Source organism: Arachis ipaensis, chromosome B2 (genome assembly GCF_059453495.1).
Source record: "Arachis ipaensis isolate K30076 ecotype BB chromosome B2, ASM5945349v1, whole genome shotgun sequence".
Lineage (NCBI taxonomy): Eukaryota > Viridiplantae > Streptophyta > Magnoliopsida > Fabales > Fabaceae > Arachis > Arachis ipaensis.
Genome location: NC_142437.1, coordinates 15,829,871 through 15,857,752, shown reverse-complemented (window position 1 = coordinate 15,857,752; position 27,882 = coordinate 15,829,871). Strand labels below are relative to the sequence as shown.

General features: G+C 36.6%; 2 protein-coding genes across 3 annotated transcripts; both read left to right on the top strand.

Moving 5' to 3' along the window:
• The first annotated feature begins 8,175 nt into the window (after positions 1–8,175).
• On the top strand, positions 8,176–13,571 carry LOC148573121 (uncharacterized). 2 transcript variants are annotated; one of them, XM_088505278.1, is made up of 3 exons: positions 9,544–10,693; positions 10,805–10,931; positions 13,434–13,563. In XM_088505278.1, the coding sequence occupies exons 1-3, from the start codon at positions 10,387–10,389 to the stop codon at positions 13,561–13,563; spliced, it is 564 nt and encodes a 187-aa protein (XP_088361404.1). In that variant the 5' UTR covers positions 9,544–10,386. The 2 variants fall into 2 exon arrangements, 1 of the variants encoding a protein (XP_088361404.1); XR_015905260.1 differs by lacking the exons at positions 9,544–10,693; positions 10,805–10,931 and adding an exon at positions 8,176–8,511 and having other exon boundaries at positions 13,434–13,571.
• Positions 13,572–17,910: 4,339 nt separating this feature from the next.
• Positions 17,911–21,088, top strand: LOC148573120 (uncharacterized). The gene is made up of 3 exons (XM_088504356.1): positions 17,911–18,217; positions 18,329–18,455; positions 20,959–21,088. Exons 1-3 carry the CDS (start codon positions 17,911–17,913, stop codon positions 21,086–21,088), a joined length of 564 nt encoding a protein of 187 aa, XP_088360482.1.
• Positions 21,089–27,882: the final 6,794 nt, after the last annotated feature.

The window sequence follows — 27,882 nt, the reverse complement described above, 5'->3', positions numbered from 1 at the left end:
ATCAAACATGAATTGCATTAAAGGAAAATAGAAAAAACAAGAGTGCATCAACATAAAAGTAAAGAATTACAAAATTCAAATGCTAAACTAGAGAGAGAGAAGGTAGAGGAACAAGAAATTGTAAAGGAGAAGTAGATGAAAGCAAGAATTAAACCTAGATCTAAGAAATCTTAATCTAAATCTAACCTAATTCTAGAGAGAAGAGAGAGCTTCTCTCTCTAGAAACTAACTAAAGCATTCCCTCCAAAATTCAATTATGACTTCCCCCCTTGACTCCTCTTGATTTCTGCATGTAATATGCTCAGAAAATGAGTTGGATTTGGGCCTGGGAAGCCCAGAAATCGCCCCCAGCGTTTTCACTTTAATGAAGTCACGTGCGAGCATCGACACGTACGCGTGGGTCATGCGTACGCGTCGCTTGGCAATTTTGCTTTCCACGCGTACGTGTCATGTACGCGTACGCGTCGCCATGCGACTTCACATTCCACGCATGCGCGTCTGCTGCGCATGCACGTCGATGAATGCATCCCAAATCCTTAATTTTCCATGATTTCTCCACTTTACATGCTTTTCTCTTCATCCCTTTGACCCATTCCTAGCCTTTTCAACCTGAAATCACTCAACAAATACATCAAGGCATCTAGTGGAATCAAAGGTGAATTAAAAGTATCAATTAAGGGCCTAAAAAGCATGTTTTCACTCTTAAGCGCAAATTAGGAAGAATATATAAAACCATGCCATTTTAGTGGATAAATGTGAGAAAATGGTGATAAAATCCCCTAAATTTCGTATAGAATACACCACCAAATAGTGGTGCATCAGGGATACATAAAAATCGTGGCATATCATATCCTAAGTGCTCAATCATCGGGATATGCCCATAAATGCTTTTAGGTCTCAATACCTGAGATGTGTTATGCTGTACATTTTCATAAATTGTTTGTGCTTTATGGATTTTCATAATTAATATAATTATTTAATTTAAATAAAATTTTTTTAATTTTGATAGCTAATTTTAGTGTATGAATAGTATTTTAAAAAAAAATTTATATATTAACACAAATATTTTTTAAATTTTCTTTTTTGTTTATTTTTGTTTTCTTTCATGTTTCAGTACATTCTCAGCCAAGTAATTTTTGTCTACTTAATTATGAAATAATTCAACTGAAGAATCATAGATAGACAAATTACATAACACTCGAAAAAAGTTAGCAATATAATTAGTCCTTTAACTTATTTTATAATGAAAAGAATTAGATAATATTATAGTAAAAAATAAAATTTTAATAAAAATAAAAGTATTTTGTAATTAAAAAATTATTAAAAAGATTGATCATATATAATATATTTTTTAATTAATAAAAAATTTTATTTTTTACTTAATTTTACTCTTCACTAAAGAGATATAAAAAAATTTTTCTTCACCTTCTGATTTACATCAAACAATCATAAAATTTAGGTAAATTCTCCAACACCTTTAGTTATTTTGAGGGTAAAGTACCCCATCTTAAGTGGTATTAGTTTTATATATAGTAAAAATAGATTCATTTACATTAACCTAAAGAGAAAGTATAAGGAGATAATGTTTATACTTAACCTAATTTTATTTTCACTCACATTTACCCCACAAACTCTAATCTCTCTCAACGTTGTTCGTTATGCCTCCACCCTAATCTTCTTCTTCTTCCCTCATCGCCGGCGTCGCCTCTTCCTCCCTTGAGTCGCCATCCTCCATCGCGCCCTGCCCCCGCCCTCATGTCGCCCTCCTGAAAGAAACATCCATCCAAAAAAAGAATTATCCACATCAAATCAAAGAAACATCTATTTAAAAAAAACATTCACCTAAAACAAAAAATCTTTTATTTAAAAAAATCATTCTTAAAAAAAAGAAACATTCACCTAAAATCAAAGAAACGTCCCTCTAAAAGCAAAGTAACATCCATCTAAAATAAAAGAAACATTCAATCCAACATTAAAAAAATATCCGAAAACATGAAAAGAAACATCTATTCTCGCCATTGAGGCAGACGAGCGGTTGCATTGATTCCTCAAGTGTCGCGACGTAGGGGAGGGTTCGGGACGATCGGTAGCGTTGCATGCTTCTTGGGAACACAAACCCGACTGAACGCAGGAAGAGGACCTGCTTCTTCATCCGAACGCGACGCAAGGGAGAAGAGGGCGAATGATGGTGTTGCTTGCAGAGAGAATGATCGCAGCGCAACGAAAGGGAGAAGAAGGCATGTAGCGACAGCATCGCTTGCAGGGAGAACAGGGGCGGCACGACGCATAGGAGAAGAAGGTGCAGCGGCGATGTTGAGAGCAGGGGGTGCAACGCAGGGAAGAAGAAGGTGCAACGGCGGTGTCGGTTGCAGGGAGCACAGGGGCGGCGTGACGCATGGGAGAAGAAGGTGCAGCGGTGGTGCGGCGTGTTGCTTCTTCAGATGGTTGCGGCAGCAGTGAGGTGCGTTGATGACGACGTGTAACACCCTACCATACAGAGCTTTACACTTAAGCCGTAAAACAAAGGTGGCATGGTATTACGACCTCTAAAATAAAAAATATATAATAATATTGAAAAAAATATAATATATGAGGAGCCTTGAAAAACGGATAAAGCAAAATCACAAAATAAAAAGCGCAACACTCAGAAAACGAGATTACTTGCGTGCGAAGGAAACTAAGGTTCATAAGTATAAATAAACAGAAAGTGGGAATAGAGGGCCAAAAGTAAAAAATAACAAGTTCCTAACTCAGCCTGCCAAGCTAAGGCTGGCCGGAGAATATTTACATACGTATATACATATCCCAAAACCCAAAATACATAGATGAACCCTAACTCTCCAAAAACCTCTAAGAGGAGAAAAATAAACAAGTTATTCGGAGAGAAATTTAAGTACATATATACATAACTATACATCAAAATGAAACCCAAAAATCACTCTGCTTCAGAAGTCTAGATGCCTAGCGAGGTGCCTCTCAACCTGCATCTGAAAAATAACAACATAGTATGGGGTGACAACCGGAGGTTCTCAGCATGGTAAAGGTGCCAGACAGATAAGATATAAGGTCCTGGAAATGCCAGAGACAATCCTAGAACGCCGACACTCAGATTGTAAAGCTTAAAGTACTAAATAGAAACCATAAAAGGGGTGGTCATTTAGGGAGTTCTAAGCCTAGCTTATCTTAATCTTAATATTAAGCTTTCAACCTTTCATCTAGGGAACAGAGGTTGCTACGGTTCTGCATGCATATCCGGTTTACGAAGAGGAGGATGCGAGAAAAGAGAAGAAAAGGAAGAAGGAGAAGAGAAGGAAGAGGAGTTTCTCGCCGGTGGTGGTTCGACGCAGAATGAGAAGCGCACCGCGATGTTGCCGTGGAGAAGCCTGCACCGTCACCGTGGAGGAGAGCACCGCGCCGTTGCCGTGGAGGAGCTGCTGTCGCCGTTAGCATCGTCGATTTTTGGAGCTGACAGTGGAGAAAGGAGAGAAAGGGTTCGTGCATGGGTGTTACTGGCTTGGACGCTTGGTTATTCAAGGCTTAGGGTATTCTCTTTCAAATGAACTCATAAACAAATTTGTTTTTTTTTTAAGTTATTTGATAGAAAAAATAATTGGTGGAAATATGAATAAAAGTTTCTCTCTAAAACTTTTAATTATGAACAATTTTAGGCAACCTTTTATAAATGTTATTTGTTAAATTTCTTTGACAACCTTTATAAAATGTAAAAATTTTGTTGTCTTTGCCTTACTCAAAGGCAACTCATCAAAAATGTTGTCTTTACCTATCTAAGGCAACTTTTGTTAAATGTTGCTTCGAATAAGGGTTACCTTAAGCCAAAAATGTTGTAGTGTTATCTAGAGGTATATATAGTGAAATAGATGAATTGGATATGACTAAAATCTCAATTCAAGTACTAAAATTATTAGATAAAATTGAATTTTATATTTGTACTTTTTAAGTTTGTATTCGATCCGATAGGATAAGATCAGATATCGGAGATTACTTGTAGAAAAAAAAAGAATTTTTAAATATTCTTAAAAAATTTTAAAATTAAAAAAAATAAATTTTTTTTCTTTCACTCTTTTATATCTATTTACTTCTAAAATACTATTAAACAGTATTTTTTAAATAATAAAAATAAAAATAAAACAACTAATATATATGAATAATAATAAAAATCTCAAATAAAACAATCAAATCTAATTAACCAATATTCCAACAATAAGAACAAATAAGTAATAATATAAATTCTAATATTCCAACATTCCAAAAATACAACACAAATTATTAATAACTAAATCAAATAAAAAAAACTTAAATATAACAAAATAAAATTGGAAAATTGCACAAACAAATATAAGCAACTTATTAAATTAGAGGGAACAGAGTGTATATATATGCAGATCTATGGATGGAATTTGTAAATGACGCCTGCTATACATGTAAGTTTTTTTGGTATACAAGTTTATATAAGTTGGCCTAAACCCAACAAAAATAATCCTCAGTTTAGATTGTGTGTAAACACATGCTTTCCAACTCTTGAATAGCGCAAAAATCATTATGACAAACGGTTCTTCTCTCTCAATCAAAATTGCAACACTCAAAATTCAAACAAGATCAAAATCATTGCGAAAAGTGAAGAAAGTTTCAAAGTTGAATTCAAAAAGAATTATGAGAAACCAAAATAAGAAGATGAAGAAGGAGAAGCAGTAAAAGATGAGGAGGATGAAGAGGAAGAATTTTGAATTATGCAGAACTTATCAGTACAAAAACATCAAAAATTCTTTAATAATACACATAAATATCTTCGTTTTATACCAAAATTTGCTGCAAATACACAAAAATATTTCTTTTAATACTGCATTTTTTTCTTCTTCTTTTTTTCCTTATTTATTTTTTTCTTTTAGTTGAATGAATGTAAGTTCATCCTCTTTCAAGTAATTTTGCAATATTATGTGTTTCTTTTTCTTTTTTGTTTGATTATTTTTTTGTTTTTAATTCTTGGTAAAAGAGTGAAATAAGAAGAAACTTGAGAAGGTAAAATAAGAAGACAAAGATGAATAAGAAAAAGAAGAAGATAGTGATGATGATAAAAAAAAGAAGCAGCAGCAGATAAGGAGAAGGAAGAGGAAGAGTTTTAAATTATGCATAACTTATCAGTACAAAAAACACCGAAAATTCTTAAACAATTCATATAAATATCTTAGTTTTACACCGAAATTTACTGTATATACACAAAAATATTTTCTTTAATGCTGCATTTTTTTATTTTTTTCTTATTTCTTTCTTTTTTTTAGTTGAATGAATATAAGTTCATCCCCTTCCAAGTAATTTTGTAGCATTATGTGTTTCTTCTTCTTTTTTGTTTGATTTTTTTGTTTTTATTCTTGTTAAGAGAGTAAAACAAGAAGAAACTTGATATGGTTAAACAAAAAGAAAACGATGAATAAGAAAAAAAAGGAGATGGTGATGATGATGATGATGAAAAAGAAGAAGCAGCAACAAAAGATAAGGAGGGGGGGGGGAGAAGAAGAGTTTTGAACTATGCAAAATTTATCAGTACACATACACCGAAAATTCTTAAACAATATACATAAATATCTTAGTTTTATACCGAAATTTTCTGCAAATACACAAAAATATTTTTTTTAATGCAGAACTCCTATATTACATTCAATTCAAACCATCAATGATGAACAACAATTTTTACAAACAAAAATAACATTATTCACCTACAGAATCATAAACTACTAACGAAAATATTAACTAGAATCGAACCACACCTCAGCCACTTAATTGGATTCAAAACAATAATCCACTTCACTCTGGTTTAATTAACAATCTGAATTTGAATTATTCATTATCTTCAACAACGAGATAACTGTTCAAAACTAATTTTAGAGCTTGATTTCAAAAACGTAGAGAACGAAGGAAATTGCGAAAAACGAATAGAACGTAGAGAACAAATAAAGAGAAATGCAGAGAACACAGAGATGGAAGAGAATGTAGATCGAAAACGGTGAGAAAATTTGAAAAAGGAAACGAAATCTTTTCGAAAAAGGCAGTTATATATTCACGCCTTGATTGAAAAGTTAGTTAGATAGTGACGCGTGAGGTGAATTAGGTTAAAGAGACTTGTATGGACTTGTATTAAAAAATGACTTGTATGTAGAGTATATATATTTGTTTGCGAATACATATTTAAAATCTTCGATCCAATTCTATTTATTTGCTCTGATGATCTTGCGAATCGGATCATATCCACATATTTCAGATCTAATGCGGATAAATATTGCAGATAGAATTTAAATTTGTACACTCCTAATTTTATCGTATTATATTTTATATTCGTGCCAATACATGTACTTTTTGGATTTTAAGTATAGGATAATCAATTTAGGTTGATCGAGTGATTAATTTATCTGTTTATTTAAGTAAATATAAAAAACTTAAATCTCGTTTTATATATATAATAATTTATTGGCTAATAACAAATTCGTGAATAAAATTTAAACTTGTAACAAATCAATCATCCTTGACTTATCAAACCGGACACTTTGAGAAATAAAAAAAATAATAGAAAATTTGTTGAGGGAATGTCGTCATATTGGCATATTTAGTTTAGATAACTATCATATCATACCATATGTATGTATTGCAAGGCAAAACCATATTGAAATTTATCAGCTGGATGTATTAATTGTGCTTTGGCCTTATTTGCTTATTCATTTTAAGTAGGTTATAGCTTTCTTGAGGGAAGGTCATACATTTGCATATATATCCATTATTTCTATCTACAAGAAATGTATTTTCTTTTCATTCTTTCTTAAACGTTAATGCATGAACGAATTGAATGTGATCAATAATGTATATACACTTACAAACAAATTTTGCCGGTATCTGATTTCACATTCAATACTCTACGGTACGGTGCGGTGAGGCCATACCTATATATGCTTTGATAATTTTAATTTGCTTTATTATGGGAAAAGAAAATGTCGCAATAAATTTTAAATTTTAAATTTATATCATAGGCGAGTTGGGAAATTTAAATTTTAATAGTCATTTGAATGTATAATAATTTATATCATAGGCGAGTTTTATTATTTTAATTTAAAAATAAATAAAATTTCATGTCCTTATTTTATTAATTTTTATACTTTAAAAACATTTGGTAATTGGTATATTTAGTATTCAACCCGTATTCACATTATTCGTATAATAGTCTATATATATATATATTTCAAATTTTGTGCATATATCAGAATTATATAAATATTTGATCATTTTAAAAAATAACTGTGTTTAAAAAGATTTGTTAAGAAGCGTTAAGTTTTGTGTATTTACACCTTTTAATGATTAATAAGGACTGATTATAAAACCTTCTATATACATGCATTGTTTTTTAGGGATAAAAAATGATGAGACATAATACATAGAAACAACTAACAACCCAATCTATTATGATTTATGTTAGATGAATCTCATAGTAGTTTTTTATTTTTCTTTTCTTTTATCGAAAAATAATAATTTTTTCTTCTTTTGGTCGAAGGAAAATAATCACTATTATGAATTTATGATGCATTATTTCTCTATCATATGAGCTATTGGTGTTTATGACCCAATCTTCAAAATGGACTCATGTTCAAAGCGTTGATTCGGATTGATTTTTACTCAATCTGACCGAACGCATAAGTCGATCAATAATTAAATACATATTTTATAATGTAATATATTATGAATAATGTTACATCATTAACAAAATTTATTATTTTTAATTAATATTTGATTAATATTTTAAATTTTAAGTATTAAATTATAAATTTTATTTAAATCTTAAATTCTAATAATATAAAAATAAGATGTTAGCTAAGTATTGGTTAATATTGACAAAAAATATTAAATTTTTATATTTCTCCAAAACAGTAATGCTAAAGAGAAAAAAAATAGTTAGAATTTTTTTATTTAATATTTATTAATTATTAATAATTAATAAATATTAAATAAGATAAATTTTGATTAATTTTGGCTAATTTTTTTATTATTAAATATTTTTTTAAAATATTTATATACTAAAATTAACCACCAAAATCAGTTGTCACACGTATTTTGATAAGTATATATATACAATCCAAATCAACTATTTAACAAATCCTTCGAGTAACAAGCCACCCACCCAACCCATGCCTTTCAACACATGAAATCCACCCGACTCATGCCTTCACTGCTGAGCTTATTCATAGTAAAATTTTTCGACTTTGAACTCTTCCTCCTCCACATCTTTCACACCAACACCGGAAAAACCTTCAACCTCATCTCCCGTTCCTGCACCCCATCACTATTGAATTTATTGCAATAGATGCTCTCACTACTCGAATATACATATTCTTGTTGTCTCGCTTCTTTTGCCGTTGTATTCTAACTGTTTGATTTATGTCTTTAGTAGGATCAAACTCTTCTATTGCTTTTTCATTATTTTCTGAAATTCAAGCAGAAGGTGGGAGACTGGAGGTGACTTCTTTTATAATGTTTATGTTGCTTTGTTGATTTTGTGCTTATCTCGTATGTATTCTGTTATTGATATTCTTCGATTATCTAATTCTTCTGGTTGAAGTAATTCATACCTCTGCATCTTGCATCCTTTTGTAGTGCATATTATTTTGGCTTCGTTTTGCTGATTTTGGTTTTTATGCAATTATCTATGTGGTGCTGCAATGATGAGTACAAATTACACAGATGAATTTCATAGTTCATTCAAAAAAGATGAAGTTACAAAACACTATATAAGTAATTTCTGTCAAAACATACAAATTACAATTATGATATTTGTACAAGCTATGGTTGCATTGATTACACTACTTGTTTAAAAACTTAAAATGTTTTTCAAGAGTTTTCTTTTGCAAAGTTATTCTCTTGCATTTTTTACGATCCTTGTTCTTTCATTGGTGATGGGTGTTGTTCTTAACTACACCATATTCTTGGGTAATATTGTTAATCCAGCCCTAATGAAAACTATTGTTGGAATCTTTAAAGCGGTTGGTTCCACGATAATTTTAAATGGCATATGAAGTCCTTATCGTGGAACCAACCCCTTTGAGGACTCCAACAACAGTTGTTCCTTTGAATACTGTAATTCTTTATTGCCATCAGAACAACATTCTTATTCTTGAACCTATGGCCAACTCAAAATTCTACCCCCACCATCCGTATTGTAGTCCTCCTTGTTGCTGGGGTTGAAAGGATCATCCAGCTGTATTGCATCCAAATTCAAAGTGTGATAATGGCTTGGAACTTATGATAATTGTGGAATGTGTAAGGCCCAGAACTTTTGAAAAGTCTTATTATGACCAAGTCTCAGATCATATGGTTATTTATAGCCTTAATTTCAGAAATTATTTTTATTAAAAACAATTAAGGCAAGTTTTGACTTATTGGATTTGAGATAAGTTATGATTATTATCCAATTTTATAATTATTGGATTATTTTCTATATTTAAAGTATAAAGTTGATAGTTATGAAATAATAAGGATTTTATATGGTTTGGATTGAATAAGTAATATTTTAAGTATTAATACTGCTATTTTGGAAAATGAAGAAATTAAGTATATTATTTCTAATTATTTGATTTGGACATTTTATTGAAAATAATTTGTGAAAGTGATGAACAAATAGTATTTTCTATATATAATTAGTGTTGAATTTAATTGAGTTTCAATTACTATATTACCCCTACTTTTATTTGAAATTACAAAAGTAACCCTAACCCTAATTTTGATACACCCATTCCCTGAAACCAACCTCCTTCACGCTGCGCAGCCTCCAGGCTTTCCTTCATCCTCCTTCTGCGCAGCCCTATACGAAACACACACACACACACACACACTGTTCTTTGAGAAACCAACGAAGAGAAAGAAAGGAAAGGCAGAAATCGGGAGAACGGAAGAGAGAAGGGAGGAAAGGGGCTGTCTGCCGGCGCCACTGGGTTCTGCCGCCACCGCCGAGAGCTACACGTGGGGAGCCGTTCTGCCGCCGCGCCCTGCCCAGTTGAGGCCGCCGCTGCTGTTCGCGAGGTCGCCTCCGTCACAGATCGGAACTGAGGCGAGAGAGGAAGAGTCTGACGGGAGGGCATGCGCATGAGAAGGGAGGAAGGCTTCGCGAAGAGCGTCGCGCCGCCGCCACTACCCGTGCCTTCGCCATCACCATTCCGTCTCAACCTGGCGTCGCCGTCGTGCCCTGGCGCCAGTAATGGAGGACGCCACCGTCGTCTGAGAAGAACCCGACGCGAGAGAGAGGGGGAAGCCACCCGCGACGCCGCCGGAGCTTCCATTGCCGTCAGAAGCTGCCGCCGTCCAGCCAGCTGCTGCGGTGGTCGTCGCCTGTTGTGAATGGCTGCCGGAGAAGTGGTTGTGGCTGCCGGAGCCACACCGGAGCTTCTGGCCATTTCTGCCACTTTAGACCCCGCTGCCGTCGCCGGAAAACGCCTCTGCCGCCGTCGAGATCCAATGCCGGTAAGGGTTTTAATTGGGATTTCTGTCCTTTTTGAATTCCGAGGTTACTATGGTCACTGCCTGTTGGTTTCAGTCATCGTGATTGGAATTTGTCGCCGCTGCCGCTTGGGGTGGCTGCCGGGCTGCCGCCGAGCCGGTTCGGAGACCGCCGCTGTGTCGGTTCAGCCGTTCCTCCTTCGGTTCGGTAAGCGTTTTTGATTTGAAAGTCCTTTAGTTACAATTCTGTTATCATATGCTGAGGTTGTGGCATTAATCGCTATACGATTGAGTTTCGGTTGTTGTATGTTGCGATTAGAGTTGTTGAGACTGTTGCGAAAGTGGCTTGGAACCGAGGTTTTGGCTGCCGGGATTTCGATTGTTGATCTCGGGCTGAGGCGGAAAGGATTCTGTGACGCGTTTGGATTATGGATTTGTTTTTTGAGGTAGGGGCGCTTTCCAAAAACTATGTTTTATGTATTGGAATTATTATATATGGATACTGATATGAGACAATTGGTATTTGGTGATTGTATCTGCCTTGTGTGTTATTTGATTGTCTCGAATGGTTAAGGATGCTTGTTTGGCTGAATTGTTGTGCGGCTTGTGAAATATAATGTTTTGATGTTAATTCTTTAAAGATTTGAAATCTGAGTTTGATCCGTTGAGAATTGAGTTGAATTGAGTTAATTATCTTGATAATGTGAAAAGCCGAACGCACTTTTGAAATCAGCCTGGTTTACTTTAATTGACTTGGCTTTGGACAAATGATTTGTTATTGAGCCGTTTCTTTAAAGCTTTAGAAATGAGTTAAATCGGTTGATATTGAGTTGATTTCTGAAATGGTTTCCTTGAGATATGCCACTGAGGCGACTGTTGGATTTAGCTTGCTTTTGAATTGATTTCTGGTTTTGGACTGTTGAAAAGGATTGTGAAACGGTTTAGTTGGGACCCGAACCGGGTGGCAAAGTCCAAGTTTTAGGGGAGGTGCTGCCAAAATTTCTATAAAATCCGAGTCTTTATTGAAATGTTGTTCGGAGAATGATGAGTTAAAGACTTCTACTATTTTATTTGAATTATCAAGAAAGGGATGATTCATACTTTTGAAATGAATTATTAAAGAAGGAATTGTGATTTAGTCTTGCTTCTTAAGAAAGGCATTGTATCTCTTTCAGGAGAAAGTTATTTAGATGAAACTTGTGTTTTAAAGCTAATTGAATGTGAAAAGGGTTTATGCCTTTGAATTTGCCTTGGGAGTTTCAATTAAAGAGTTTTAATGATTTTGAAAAGACCTGACTGTCTATTGACAAGTTTCATTTTTAAATGTTTTGAGAAAGGTTTTAAGTACTCTTTGAATTCTGAACTTTTGCAAGACTAAAACAATTTCGAACAGTTGAAATACTTTAGAATTTATCATGGGGGTTGAAGCTGGTTTTGCCTAGGTAAAGGAAACGGCTTTGAAAGAAGTAAATGATTACGTGACTCAGTTTGGCTTAGATCCTATTTTATTACTCAAGTCGGAAAGCCAATGTTTTAATGATTTTAAATGAATTTGGCGAAATGAGTTATGTTATTCTCCCCTAAAGACTTGGGACTCTGCTGAGAAACTTTTGTTATAAAATCCCATTGTTGGATGGGTGATTTTGAATATCTCAAAGAGGCTTTTAACTTGCCATGATTATGGAAGTTTTGGAAAGAGGATGCCGAGAGTGGCATTATTTTGAAAGGAGAATTTACCTTGAGTAAAAGTGGCTTATGAGCCTGAGATGATTTGAGAAATGAGATCTTTAAAGCCAAGGCTGAAAAGAGTTGAAACTTGATTTCAAAGTGAAATGAGTTGAGAAAATGATTTATGGCTTAAATGCCGATTTCATGAATTTGATGATTTTGAATGTGGAAGTGCTGTTTTGTTGAGAGCCGAAATGGCTGTGTATGTTTATACATATTGATTGGTTCTGGATTGAACCGTGAGCCGGAATGACTGTGTATGATATGAATATTGGCTGGTTCTGGAATGAACCGTGAGCCGGATGGCTGAGATGGATGTTGATCCATGGATGAGATTGATTGCATGTTTATGCTGAATCATTGATAAATGTGATTGTTGCACTTCCACTATCTGAGATTACGAGTTTCCCTGGGTAGTAGCAGTGGCTAGCCACCACGTGCTCCAGGTTGAGACTTGATACTCTGTTGACCCTATGTCGTAAGTGTGGCCGGGCACTGTGAAAGCCCCGGATGAGCTCGCCCCCGTAAATATTCACCAATGAGGGTGATGGATATGGATCATGATTATGATCAAGTTTATGATGAGTATAACTCGAGTTGGGGATGCGCGACAGAGGGATAGTCCAATGGTTAGCTACCAGGACTTGTCGGGTTGGCTCTATAACCGACAGATGATATCATCAGCCACTAGGGACAGGCATTCATCATATGCATCTATGTGACATTGCTTGGGTGTGCATATTGTACTTGGCTTGCCTTTGTGATTAATTGCTAATTGTCCTACTTGCAATAACTGTTTGTTTGTGCCTGCATCTTCCAAATTTGTGTTTGCATCTAGGACTCTGTTGGATTGTGGTGATTGGTTGTTGGTTGGATTGTTTGGGCCTAGGGCCGTGGTTGGAAAGAGATGAACTGATGGTTGATTTCGGTTTTGTGTTTCTGGTTTGGAAAAAAAATTATGAAAGGCTATTTTGGTTCCGCATAGATAAACCGTTTTGAAAGGCTTTTGAGTTTTTGAGAATTGAACGGTTCTTCTTTCCGAAAAGATTTCCGACTTTACTTTTATTGGAAACTGTTGTTTTTGAAAAGAGGCATAAGACGGTTATTAATCACTGATGCGGTTATCTTCACGTATCCTATTACAGTAATTCCCAAAAACCCTCTACTGAGAACCCTTTCGAGGATGATGTTCTCACCCCCCTACATTTTTCCCTTTTCAGGATATGGGCGCAGAAGTCACGAAGAGTTTATTTAGTTATTGATATGTTCTGTATTGATGTAGATTATTTATTGTACCCTCGCCTTTATCTTGATATATTCTTTGAGAGGGATAGGGATTGTATTGGTTAATGCTTGTAAATATATTTGTATATATATATATATATATATATGTATGTATATATGGATGTACTCTTTATGAGTTTTGTAAGTTGTATGGTATCTATGGATGTATGTTATCGGATGAAAGTATTTTTGGGAGCGATATTGCGGTTTAAAGTTTTAAACAGGCTCATATTTTAGTATTAAATAGTATAAAAGTTGTCGTAATGTCTGAGCTATCAGAGTTGCGCAGCCGGAAGCGTGAGCTTTGGTAGTTAGGGTGTTACATTATGGTATCAGATCAGTTCTTCCTGTAGAGCCTGAGGAATGGACTGACTATGCTTCAATTGCATACTCTGAGTGTTTATCATGTATTAGGTCTTGTCGAATGACAAGGATTAGAGCTTTATGCACATGACGATCTATTGATTTAACGCTGTTAGTCTTGCATTGCATAATTCTTGGTATTAAGTTTGGCCAGCTTAATACTAGTGGATTTTGTATATGAAAGAACTGATGGGTTATCATAGATGAAATACGAGTTTTGGGTAAAGCGAATCGCGGGTTTTGAGAACGCTAGAAACTATTTCTCGAGGCTATTCAGTTGTGTCTTGAATTTCATTCGAGTCGACTTGTTCTTTCATGTCCTAACTTGAAGTTCTTGTTTGCTACTCCTTTCGAAAAGTAATTTGATGTTTCCACTCTATTTCTCTATTCATATGCATTCTTGTTTGATCTCAATTGCATATGCTTGTTTGGAATCCTTGTTGTCTCTGTCTTTTTCTGTTTGAGTTCTTCTTGATTCACATATTCCTTGATATAGCTTTGAACTTGTCTTAATGCGCTGTGCCTTTTAACTCCGAATTCCGAGTCCATTCTTTGAGAAATTGTTGATTCAGTTTTTCTCTTACTTGACAGTGATCACAACCAATTTTGAGATTTTATGAATCGCTGTTGAGTTGATATATACTTTTCTATATATGAAACTTTGAGATTACTTATACAGTTTAACAACTATTTATTTCCAATACCCCGCCTGTATTTTTACTGGATTATGGAGCTGCATTTACCTTAAATTACAATTTGACCTTCTAGTAATTTTACTATAGTTCCACTGCACAACTTCATTTGATTATGTATTTGGGTATTTTTCAAAATTTTGGAAAGAAAGAATTTTTCACTTTTATCCCGGTTGGGTTTCGTTTGACAAACTTTACTTAATTCATTTTGATTTGAGTTTGATTTAGCATACTAATGGGTTATGCCATTGTTGTTCTTTTGAAAATGTTGGATTCATAGCTTTCTTCTTATGAACGGAATCGTTCCTTCTTAAGCTTTTCACCTCTATGAACGTCATACGTGATTCTGTTCTTAACTAACCTTTTACATCTTGTGAAAATTACCATTGATCTTGGTTTGTCCTCTCTTGTGAATCTCATCCGTATGTGAGTTAGTTTGATTCGTTTCAAATTAGTGCATTGTTTATTCTCTCATTTTCTCTACAAGAGTTTTTAGTTAAAGATTTACCTTTGAGAAATTACTAATGATTGAGTTGTCTTTTCCTATGACTTTTGTATTCTTTTGGATCAATTGAAAGCTTGTTTGATGACTCATGCCTAGTGAATCTTGTTTGAACTACTTTGATTTAAGATCCTTTCTTGTATGGCTTGACTCCTTTTCAGTACATCTTAAACTTCTTGAATGTTCTTCTGAGATAGTGATTTCAAGAACCCTTTTGGAGTCTTGTTTTGAACCTTTTAAAGAAGTTTCGAATTCTCTTTGAAGAAATATTAAACGGAATTTATTTTCTGTTGTTTGATTGAGATTAGAACCATTGTCCAATTTTGACGAAATTAATTTAAAGTTGGCATCTGCCATTTTAAATGAAGTTTTGAAAAGCTTCCTTGTTTAGTGGAAACCGGTTTGTTTGTAACGCACCACTTATTTCCTTACCAGATTGTGTGCAAATTTTTTCCTTGGAGTTTCCTTTCTAAAAGGAGTTTAACTTCTTTTTCATCCTTGCTATGAATGCTATACACGCTTGTTTGAATATGAACTTTGAGAATTTTTGAACAAGCATTTGATTTCTCTCCCGATTTTTATGAACTGCCTTTGGTTAAGTTGTGCATCTAATTACCTTTCTAAAATATTTGAAGAAATATTTTAGCCTTTAGCCAAACCCGTGTGCACCTTGTTTTTAGAACTCGACAAAATCTATTTCAACATGAACTTGCATTAAAGCAAAGCCACGATTATGCTTTTGTTACTCGCTTGAAGGATGTTGTTAATTAACCTTACTTTTAGATTTCGAAGTGGTTTTTCCGCAAGTTTCGGTTCCTTTATGAACAATGTATTTGGAAGTACTTTTAATCGTGCTTTTGAGTTCTGTGAGCTTTGTCTTGGGTTTGAAATATTCTCTTCTGTAAACCTCATGCTTCCTCGACTCAGCTCGAGTTTGTTTCAAACTGATGCGCTGGTTTTCTTCCTATTGATCCTGTTGAACTACCTTGATCTAAGGGTTATTTTTGGAGTTGTCAATTAATTTATTTCTAGCAAACTTCATTGCTTGAGCGTCTTTGTTTATCTGGGAACTGGATACATTCTCTTAAATCTATGAGCATTATCCTTGATGTTGTTCCTCCTTGCTAGAGTCTTGTATCCTTCTGAGTAGACTCGAGAATTGTTTTGATATCACGTGCGACTTGTAGACGTAATAACGCGATGCGTTAGTTCCCTAAGACGTGATATGTGTATATGGAAGGTGAAGCGGTAGGTGTGTAACGTTATGATGAGTTGTGGGTGTTTTGTCCCTTGCAAACGAACTTGCAGGTGTTAGGCTCATAATCGGCTATGAGGTTGTAAGGTGCTTGATGGAGTTAGAAAGTTGAAACTTTGAGGTTGATAAGAGATTAGTGTGCGGAAGTTAAGCACGTTGTTTTAATCCCATCATGTTTATAGCCTTCGATGCTCTGCCTTACCATCACATGTTTGAACCATGTCATCTTTGCTTTGTGAACGCCTATCTTGATTTGCACCCTATTTTGGCACCTCAAGTTTGTGAGGCATTGAGATCATATGACCTTGTGCATTGAGCCTATCTTATAATGTTTGCTTTACAATCACACTCCTGCCTTTGTACCTTTATGCATACGACCATCCAAGTATTTGAAAGCCGTATATATGTTTATATGTTGAGATATTTTGCTTCTTTCTTAAATGTATTCAAAGGTGAACTGTTATAGAATTTCTTTCGTTTTGTATCAATTTTCGAGGGCGAAAATTTTTATAAGGTGGGTAGAATGTAAGGCCCAGAACTTTTGAAAAGTCTTATTATGACCAAGTCTCAGATCATATGGTTATTTATAGCCTTAATTTCAGAAATTATTTTTATTAAAAATAATTAAGGCAAGTTTTGACTTATTGGATTTGAGATAAGTTATGATTATTATCCAATTTTATAATTATTAGATTATTTTCTATATTTAAAGTATAAAGTTGATAGTTATGAAATAATAAGGATTTTATATGGTTTGGATTGAATAAGTAATATTTTAAGTATTAATACTGCTATTTTGGAAAATGAAGAAATTAAGTATATTATTTCTAATTATTTGATTTGGACATTTTATTGAAAATAATTTGTGAAAGTGATGAACAAATAGTATTTTCTATATATAATTAGTGTTGAATTTAATTGAGTTTCAATTACTATATTACCCCTACTTTTATTTGAAATTACAAAAGTAACCCTAACCCTAATTTTGATACACCCATTCCCTGAAACCAACCTCCTTCACGCTGCGCAGCCTCCAGGCTTTCCTTCATCCTCCTTCTGCGCAGCCCTATGCGAAACACACACACACACACACACACACTGTTCTTTGAGAAACCAACGAAGAGAAAGAAAGGAAAGGCAGAAATCGGGAGAACGGAAGAGAGAAGGGAGGAAAGGGGCTGTCTGCCGGCGCCACTGGGTTCTGCCGCCACCGCCGAGAGCTACACGTGGGGAGCCGTTCTGCCACCGCGCCCTGCCCAGTTGAGGCCACCGCTGCTGTTCGCGAGGTCGCCTCCGTCACAGATCGGAACTGAGGCGAGAGAGGAAGAGTCTGACGGGAGGGCATGCGCGTGAGAAGGGAGGAAGGCTTCGCGAAGAGCGTCGCGCCGCCGCCGCTACCCGTGCCTTCGCCATCGCCATTCCGTCTCAACCTGGCGTCGCCGTCGTGCCCTGGCGCTAGTAATGGAGGACGCCACCGTCGTTTGAGAAGAACCCGACGCGAGAGAGAGGGGGAAGCCACCCGCGACGCCGCCGGAGCTTCCATTGCCGTCAGAAGCTGCCGCCGTCCAGCCAGCTGCTGCGGTGGTCGTCGCCTGTTGTGAATGGCTGCCGGAGAAGTGGTTGTGGCTGCCGGAACCACACCGGAGCTTCTGGCCGTTTCTGCCACTTTAGACCACGCTGCCGTCGCCGGAAAACGCCTCTGCCGCCGTCGAGATCCAATGCCGGTAAGGGTTTTAATTGGGATTTCTGTCCTTTTTGAATTCCGAGGTTACTATGGTCACTGCCTGTTGGTTTCAGTTATCGTGATTGGAATTTGTCGCCGCTGCCGCTTGGGGTGGCTGCCGGGCTGCCGCCGAGCCGGTTCGGAGACCGCCGCTGTGTCGGTTCAGCCGTTCCTCCTTCGGTTCGGTAAGCGTTTTTGATTTGAAAGTCCTTTAGTTACTGTTCTGTTATCATACGCTGAGGTTGTGGCATTAATCGCTATACGATTGAGTTTCGGTTGTTGTATGTTGCGATTAGAGTTGTTGAGACTGTTGCGAAAGTGGCTTGGAACCGAGGTTTTGGCTGCCGGGATTTCGATTGTTGATCTCGGGCTGAGGCGGAAAGGATTCTGTGACGCGTTTGGATTATGGATTTGTGTTTTGAGGTAGGGGCGCTTTCCAAAAACTATGTTTTATGTATTGGAATTATTACATATGAATACTGATATGAGACAATTGGTATTTGGTGATTGTATCTGCCTTGTGTGTTATTTGATTGTCTCGAATGGTTAAGGATGCTTGTTTGGCTGAATTGTTGTGCGGCTTGTGAAATATAATGTTTTGATGTTAATTCTTTAAAGATTTGAAATCTGAGTTTGATCCGTTGAGAATTGAGTTGAATTGAGTTAATTATCTTGATAATGTGAAAAGCCGAACGCACTTTTGAAATCAGCCTGGTTTACTTTAATTGACTTGGTTTTGGACAAATGATTTGTTATTGAGCCGTTTCTTTAAAGCTTTAGAAATGAGTTAAATCGGTTGATATTGAGTTGATTTTTGAAATGGTTTCCTTGAGATATGCCACTGAGGCGACTGTTGGATTTAGCTTGCTTTTGAATTGATTTCTGGTTTTGGACTGTTGAAAAGGATTGTGAAACGGTTTAGTTGGGACCCGAACCGGGTGGCAAAGTCCAAGTTTTAGGGGAGGTGCTGCCAAAATTTCTATAAAATCCGAGTCTTTATTGAAATGTTGTTCGGAGAATGATGAGTTAAAGACTTCTACTATTTTTTTTGAATTATCAAGAAAGGGATGATTCATACTTTTGAAATGAATTATTAAAGAAGGAATTGTGATTTAGTCTTGCTTCTTAAGAAAGGCATTGTATCTCTTTCAGGAGAAAGTTATTTAGATGAAACTTGTGTTTTAAAGCTAATTGAATGTGAAAAGGGTTTATGCCTTTGAATTTGCCTTGGGAGTTTCAATTAAAGAGTTTTAATGATTTTGAAAAGACCTGACTGTCTATTGACAAGTTTCATTTTTAAATGTTTTGAGAAAGGTTTTAAGTACTCTTTGAATTCTGAACTTTTGCAAGACTAAAACAATTTCGAACAGTTGAAATACTTTAGAATTTATCATGGGGGTTGAAGCTGGTTTTGCCTAGGTAAAGGAAACGGCTTTGAAAGAAGTAAATGATTACGTGACTTGGTTTGGCTTAGATCCTATTTTATTACTCAAGTCGGAAAGCCAATGTTTTAATGATTTTAAATGAATTTGGCGAAATGAGTTATGTTATTCTCCCCTAAAGACTTGGGACTCTGCCGAGAAACTTTTGTTATAAAATCCCATTGTTGGATGGGTGATTTTGAATATCTCAAAGAGGCTTTTAACTTGCCATGATTATGGAAGTTTTGGAAAGAGGATGCCGAGAGTGGCATTGTTTTGAAAGGAGAATTTACCTTGAGTAAAAGTGGCTTATGAGCCTGAGATGATTTGAGAAATGAGATCTTTAAAGCCAAGGCTGAAAAGAGTTGAAACTTGATTTCAAAGTGAAATGAGTTGAGAAAATGATTTATGGCTTAAATGCCGATTTCATGAATTTGATGATTTTGAATGTGGAAGTGCTGTTTTGTTGAGAGCCGGAATGGCTGTGTATGTTTATACATATTGATTGGTTCTGGATTGAACCGTGAGCCGGAATGGCTGTGTATGATATGAATATTGGCTGGTTCTGGAATGAACCGTGAGCCGGATGGCTGAGATGGATGTTAATCCATGGATGAGATTGATTGCATGTTTATGCTGAATCATTGATAAATGTGATTGTTGCACTTCCACTATCTGAGATTACGAGTTTCCCTGGGTAGTAGCAGTGGCTAGCCACCACGTGCTCCAGGTTGAGACTTGATACTCTGTTGACCCTATGTCGTAAGTGTGGCCGGGCACTGTGAAAGCCCCGGATGAGCTCGCCCCCGTAAATATTCACCAATGAGGGTGATGGATATGGATCATGATTATGATCAAGTTTATGATGAGTATAACTCGAGTTGGGGATGCGCGACAGAGGGATAGTCCAATGGTTAGCTACCAGGACTTGTCGGGTTGGCTCTATAACCGACAGATGATATCATCAGCCACTAGGGACAGGCATTCATCATATGCATCTATGTGACATTGCTTGGGTGTGCATATTGTACTTGGCTTGCCTTTGTGATTAATTGCTAATTGTCCTACTTGCAATAACTGTTTGTTTGTGCCTGCATCTTCCAAATTTGTGTTTGCATCTGGGACTCTGTTGGATTGTGGTGATTGGTTGTTGGTTGGATTGTTTGGGCCTAGGGCCGTGGTTGGAAAGAGATGAACTGATGGTTGATTTCGGTTTTGTGTTTCTGGTTTGGAAAAAAAAATTATGAAAGGCTATTTTGGTTCTGCATAGATAAACCGTTTTGAAAGGCTTTTGAGTTTTTGAGAATTGAACGGTTCTTCTTTCCGAAAAGATTTCCGAATTTACTTTTATTGGAAACTGTTGTTTTTGAAAAGAGGCATAAGACGGTTATTAATCACTGATGCGGTTATCTTCACGTATCCTATTACAGTAATTCCCAAAAACCCTCTACTGAGAACCCTTTCGAGGATGATGTTCTCACCCCCCTACATTTTTCCCCTTTCAGGATATGGGCGCAGAAGTCACGAAGAGTTTATTTAGTTATTGATATGTTCTGTATTGATGTAGATTATTTATTGTACCCTCGCCTTTATCTTGATATATTCTGTGAGAGGGATAGGGATTGTATTGGTTAATGCTTGTAAATATAATTGTATATATATATATATATATATATATATATATATATATATATATATGTATGTATATATGGATGTACTTTTTATGAGTTTTGTAAGTTGTATGGTATCTATGGATGTATGTTATCGGATGAAAGTATTTTTGGGAGCGATATTGCGGTTTAAAGTTTTAAACAGGCTCATATTTTAGTATTAAATAGTATAAAAGTCGTCGTAATGTCTGAGCTATCAGAGTTGCGCAGCCGGAAGCGTGAGCTTTGGTAGTTAGGGTGTTACAGAATGGCCAAAGAGAGAGGCAGGAAAAACCGAGCATCAACACTGGTAGGAGTCTCTGGTACAAACTCATCAAAAGAATCACTCTCATTAGATGATCTGGTTTCGACAACATAATCCGAATCACCCTCGCTATCGTCCTATTCAACACTATCATGAGGTTGGCGCGAAGTAAATCGGCCTTGCATCCAACGAGACTATTTGCGAACTTGAAAAGGATGACCCACAACCACCACCTACGTCACAAACTGCACCATACCACTCCATCACATGTTGCATCGTTAGCCTAGTATCTTCGTCAAATATTATCCTCACATGCTTATCAGCTTCGAGCCAGAATAACTTGTTAGTAAATAAACCACTCAAAAGCGCTGATAAAAATCTATATGCAACCCGCGCAATCTCTTTGGAACCTATTCCCCCATGTTGTTAAGTATGATAGTCTTTAGAGTATGTAGAAAATCAACACTGAAAGTGCACAATATCACAGTTGAATTAGACTCAAAAATCATTTCTTTCTCACCTTTTCTTATTATTATCCATCAGTACAAAAAAGAAGGCTAAAAATAGAGAATAAAGATACAAATGAACTGTGAGTAATGGTTGAGTCCGGAAGTTTTCTTATATAGAATTATTTTTATTTATCTAAGGTGCAAATACACCGTAATTAGATATGTATCTCAGGTACTGTGACCCCATTTTTCACTCTGCATTCATCTCGGTTACTGTGACCCTAATTCTTCCTCTGACCGTATCCCAGGTATTGAACTCTATTTTTTTTATGCGCATATCTCCGGTACTCAGTATCCGTTTCTCCAGCTGTATTTATCCCGGGCGCATTTGAGATACATCAAAATCGTGGCGTATCATCTCCTGGGTACTCAATCATCGGGATATGCTCATAAATACTTTTAGACCTAAGTATTCGAGATGTATTACGTTGTGTATTTTCATAAATTGTTTGTGCTTTATAGATTTTCATAATTAATATAATTATTTAATTTAAATAAAAATTTAATTTTAATGACTAATTTTAATGTATAAATAATACTTTTAAAAAATTTAATATATAAAATACAAATATTTTTTAATTTTTTATTTTATTTATTTTTCTTTTCCTTCATGTGTCGGTTAATTCTCAGTCAAGTAATTTTTGTCTACTTAATGATGAAGTAATTCAACTGAAGAATCATAGATAGACAAATTACATAACACTTGAAAAATGTTAGCAATATAATTATTCATTTAACTTATTTTATAGTGAAAAGAATTACATAATATTATAGTAAAAAATAAAATTTTAATAAAAATAAAAATTATTTTTAATTAAAAATTATCAAAAAATTTTATCATATATAATATATATTTTTTAAATAATAAAAAATTTATTTTTCACTTAATTTTACTCTTCATTAAAGGAATATAAAAAAAAAATTCACCTTCTGATTTAAACCAAAGAATCATAAAATTTAGATGAATTCTCCAACATCCTTAGTTATTTTGAGGGTAAGGTACCCAATTTTAAGTTTTATATATATATATATATATATTAAAAATAAACTCATTTATATTAATTCAAAAAGAAAGTACAGGAGGACAATGTTTATACTAATTAAACAACATAAATAACAAGTTAAAAAAGAAAGGTTTAATTAATTTTAAAAATCAGATTTTAAAAAGAATGTTTAATTAATTTTAAAAATTAGATTTTTAATAATCATAATCAAAATTTAATCTAATTCAATTTTCACTTATTCATCCCATAAATTTTAATTTCTCTCAGCGTTGTTCGTTACGCCTCCACCCTAATCTTCTTCTTCTTCCCTCATCACCGACGTCGTCTCTTCCTCCCTCGAGTCACCATCGTCCATCGCGCCACGCCCCCGCCCTTGCGTCACCCTCTTAAAAGAAACATCCATCTAAAAAAAGAAGCATCCACATCAAATTAAAAAAATATCTATTTAAAAAAAAACATCCATCTAAAATAAAATATCTTTTATTTAAAAAATATCATTCTTAAAAAAAGAAATATCCACCTAAAATCAAAGAAACGTCCCTCTAAAAGCAAAGTAACATTCACCTAAAATAAAAAAGCATTCAATCCATCATTAAAGAAACATCCAAAAACATGAAAAGAAACATTTGTTATCACCATGGGGCAGACAAGCAGCTGCATTGACTCCTCAGGTGACACGACACAGGGGAGGGTTCGGGACGATCGGCAGCGTTGTATGCTTCCCGGGAGCACAAACACAACCGAACGCAAGAAGAGGACCCACTTCTTCAATTAGACGCGATGCAGGGGAGAATAAGGCGAACGACGGTGTTGCTTGCACAAAGAATGATTGTAGCGCAACGGAGGGGAGAAGAAGGCACGCAACGACAGCGTTGCTTGTAGGGAGAATAGGAGTGGCGCAACGCATGGGAGAAGAAGGTGTGACGACGATGTCGGTTGCAGGGAGCACAGGGGTGGCATGATGCATTGAAGAAGAAGGTGCAGTGGCGGTGCGGCGTGTTGCTTCCTCAGACGGTTGCGGTGGCAGTGTGGTGCATTGATGACGACGTGACAACGAAGAGGGAGTGAAGTAGCTACAATAAAAGGAGAGAAAGGTGGAAGGTGAGAGGCTAGGGTTGTGGTGGATAAATGGGGTGGAATGTGCCTAAAGTGCAACCCATTATTCACGTTAGTTGCACTCCCATTGTTTACCTAGTAGAACTCTAACCCAAAACAATAAAACCGTTAAAAGAAAACTTTTCTCTTGCTTAATTTATCACTTAACCCAAACTAATAGCACTTAGGCAACTCCAATGGAATTTTGTTGGGTATTGTTACGAGGATTACCTGAAACATTGATTTGGGCCTAAACGTGAGATCCAGGTCCCTTTGAGTGGCACCATCTGACTTGTGATACTGAGGTGCTGCCTGTCCAAGTTCCTCATGAGGAGGTGGGGGGTCGTACCTACAAGAGACTCTGATGCTTAAGCTAGCAAGGGTTTTAAGCAGGTTTTTTGTAGAGTAGAATGTGAGTTATACCTGGGGGATGCTAACGTATTTATAGTAGGGTTTGATGACTTCCTTGGTGGCAGTAGTTCTATCTTATCCTATCTTATATCTTTTGTTGGAGCACATCCCTCTAGTCACTGTCTTCTAGAAGTAGTGACCTCGCCGCGTTGAGTACGCAGGGGTTTCGGGCTCCTTAGTTGGTATCTGACCACTTCCAAGAGGTCGGGTAAGGGATGGAGGGCCCTCCTCTAAGGTCGGCCCTTTTATCCTTCTTGGACCCGGCCTCATTCTTGAGCCAGGGTATCAACAGTGCCCTCTTCTAAGGTGGCCGATTGTTTGGTTGTTGGTTTTGAGGATTTAAAATGTTCCCCATTTTAAATGAGGGGCTAGATTGGCGCGACAGTTTCCTTGATTCTTGCGTGCGAATTTAAAGCTCAATTATTGGGCTCGTTTTTCTTCGCCGTTTATAAAAGCTTTAGTGTATCTTCTTCTTCTCCCTTTTTGCGACTTTTTTTCTCTCTTTCATTTCTCTTTGTGAAAGTATTTTTATCTTCGATTTTTCTTTGCCTCCCAGTTTTTCTCCAAGATCTTCTCTTTCTTGGATTTTTCTCTTGTTCATGGCATCACTGCTTGATGCACATTTCTTCTTGGAGAGGATTGCTTCACGATATTGTTGTTTATCGCGCCTTTCCTTTTTGTCTTTCTTCCAGGTGAGTGTTTTTGGTGGCTTTCGTGTTTCTCTTCTTGCTCTAGTTGTTACTTTGAATGGTTTTGGTGAATGTCAGTAGTTTTTTTATGTGCCTGTTTTGACGATAATTTACGGTATTTTTTTTGTTCAGGCTTGCTGTCTTTGGGAAATTTTGCTTTTCATTTATTGTTTTGCAAAAAAGGTCTCTTTGCTTCGACTTTCTGTGAAATTCTGAGAAGTGGTTGGTTTACTTTGATTGTCTATGCTACCCCTGATGGTGTCATTGTAATGCCTGAATTGGAGGGGTGCCTTCTTGGTTTAAACGTAATCCTTTTCGAAAAAAGGGGGTAGTTGATGATTTTTCAGGGTTTTCCCGACCTCTTTGCCCCTGTCCGGGTTGTTTGTAGTAACGATTTCTTTTGCTGTTGTATTTGTAGGTGTAGCTTTATGTCTCGTAAGGTCCTAACAAAAATGTCCATCAAAGTCCCTCCTGGCCTTCATAACTGGGTAGATTCCATAGTTCTTTGTTGTGTGACTGTAGTGGACCGGGAGTACTGTGACCAGTTTCGTAGGTTTCATAGGATATGTGTTAATAGGGAAGATGAGAAAGATTACGAGCTAGTTGTCCCTTACACTGAGGAGAGGGTTTGTTTCCCTCCTTTGGATAGTTCCGAGCGTCCCTTTTTCTTTGCCTATGATTGCTTTTTCACCAAGCTGGGTATCGCTCTCCGATTTACTGAGTTTGAGACGGAGATTCTTTGGACTTGTAACGTAGCTCTCTCCCAACTCCATCCTAACTCTTGGGCATTTTTGAAAATATTCCAGCTCCTTTGTTAGGAGTTGGGTGTCCGGCCTTTTGTCAGTTTGTTTCTTTACCTATTTGTTTTAACCAAATCGGGGCGCAGAAAGAGAAAGCTTCTTGGATCTCTTTTCGTGCCATCCAAGGTAAGAAGGTCTTTCCCATCTTTGATGAGTACTTTCATGACTTTAAGAATCATTACTTCAAAGTTCAGTCGTGGAGGATGTTCGGCCTTTCTTTCTGGATGAGAGTGATGAACCCTCCTTTCCCCTTTGTTAGAAAGAAAATGTCGTAGTGGTTAAGTATAGTATAGATAACTTAGATGAGGTCGATCAGGTCTTTGTTGGCGTATTGGAAGAGTGCTAGGGTCGAGCTTCTCACTTGGACACGAAGAAATTCTTAGGGATCCAGTCTTCTCCGGTCTAAGTAAGGTAGTTCTTTGACCTCTTAGATTTGTGCGTTATCTTGTCGTTATGCATTTATGTTAATAATTTTGTGTTTTTTCCCAACTTTTTCAGAGATGGCCTCGAAATCTACCTCAATGAGGTTTCTTCGGAACACCAAGAAAATGGTTGTGGCTAAGAATCTCCAGATCCAAGAAACGGCGGAGTCTTCTTCTCGACTAGACCCAAAGAAGCCAAGTTAGGTCCTGCTGCTCAGAAGAAGGTCATTCCCACTCCCGCCATCCGCTTGATTTCTCCCGATCTGCCTTTGGCAAGCTCGGGGGTTCCCTTGTCCCTTACTGCTTCGGAGCCGACTCCTAAGAGGTAGAAGACCACTGGAGAGGTCGGTATTAATGACAAGAATTTTGATGGTTTTGGTTGGAGCAAGAAGCACATCTTGCCCCATAGTCATATGTTTATGGATGACGTATCTATTCTGAACCATCTTCAATATATGACTCGTCACTGTATTCGGATGGCTGGTCTGAACACTGCTTTGGCCAAAGAACTGAGAAAGTCTCCTGTTCATGCTACTGAGGTGTTTCTGAACTCTACCTGGGATGATATGGAGAGGTTGAGTGGCTTGAAGGCTGAGTTGGAGGAGAAGAATGTCAAGCTGGAGTCGGATTTGGAGAAGGCCAGGGCTCAAGCGACTAAGGCCGAGGCGGCATCGATACTGGCGGAGGAAATAAAACGAAAGGCTGAGGAGAGCTATTCCCGTATTATGGGGAGTTGTTTAACATGAAGGAGGAGCTTCGGTCTGCCCGGGATGATTATGCCGAGCTCCAAGGCCATGTGGCCGGCGGGATGATTGAGATGTATAAGAACCTAAAGGCCCAGGTTCGGGTTTTGGCTCCCAACCTTGATCTTTCTTTGTTTAGTATGGATAACATCGTGGTTGAGGGGAAGATTGTTCTTGCCCCTGATGAAGATGAGGTGCCTGTTTCTGACCCTAAGGCCCAACCTGGCCGATCCTCTTCGGCTCCTGAGGCTCGAGCTGTGGATCCTCTCGAGGTTGTTTCCGTGGAGGCATCTCCTGATATCATTGAGGCGATTCCGGTTTCTGTGCTCCCTCCGTCTCCCCCGGCCAAGAATGCTGCGACGGGCGAGAATCTCGACCCCTTTGATTTTGTTTTAGGACGCCCCGACTTGTGGGTCTTTAATATTTTAAGTTTGTTGGTTATTTTGAACACTTTTACTCTTTTTAGCTATTTTTCATAACATTGTTAAGTAATGTTCAAGACTTTACTGTAGTACTCTGTGTGTTGGATACTTATGGCAAGGCATGGGTTGTGTTGGGCCTTTGAATTTTCCTTAATTTCCTTTCTTAGGTCTGACTTTGTGTAATCGGCCTCAGTTTCAAGTTATTTTTACAACTCTATTTTTTGTCCGACCTGTTTAGGGCCGCTTTGTATGAGTTGTTGATGCGTGGCAGAAGTCAGACCAATTAAGAGATTATAATATAATAGAACAGCGTTGCAAGTATAGCTCTTAACTAGCAAAAATCTGCCTCATCAATTTAGAAAAAGTTGTCACAAAAAAAAAGGTTTAGAATAAAAATACTGGGAGTATGAATCCTAGGTC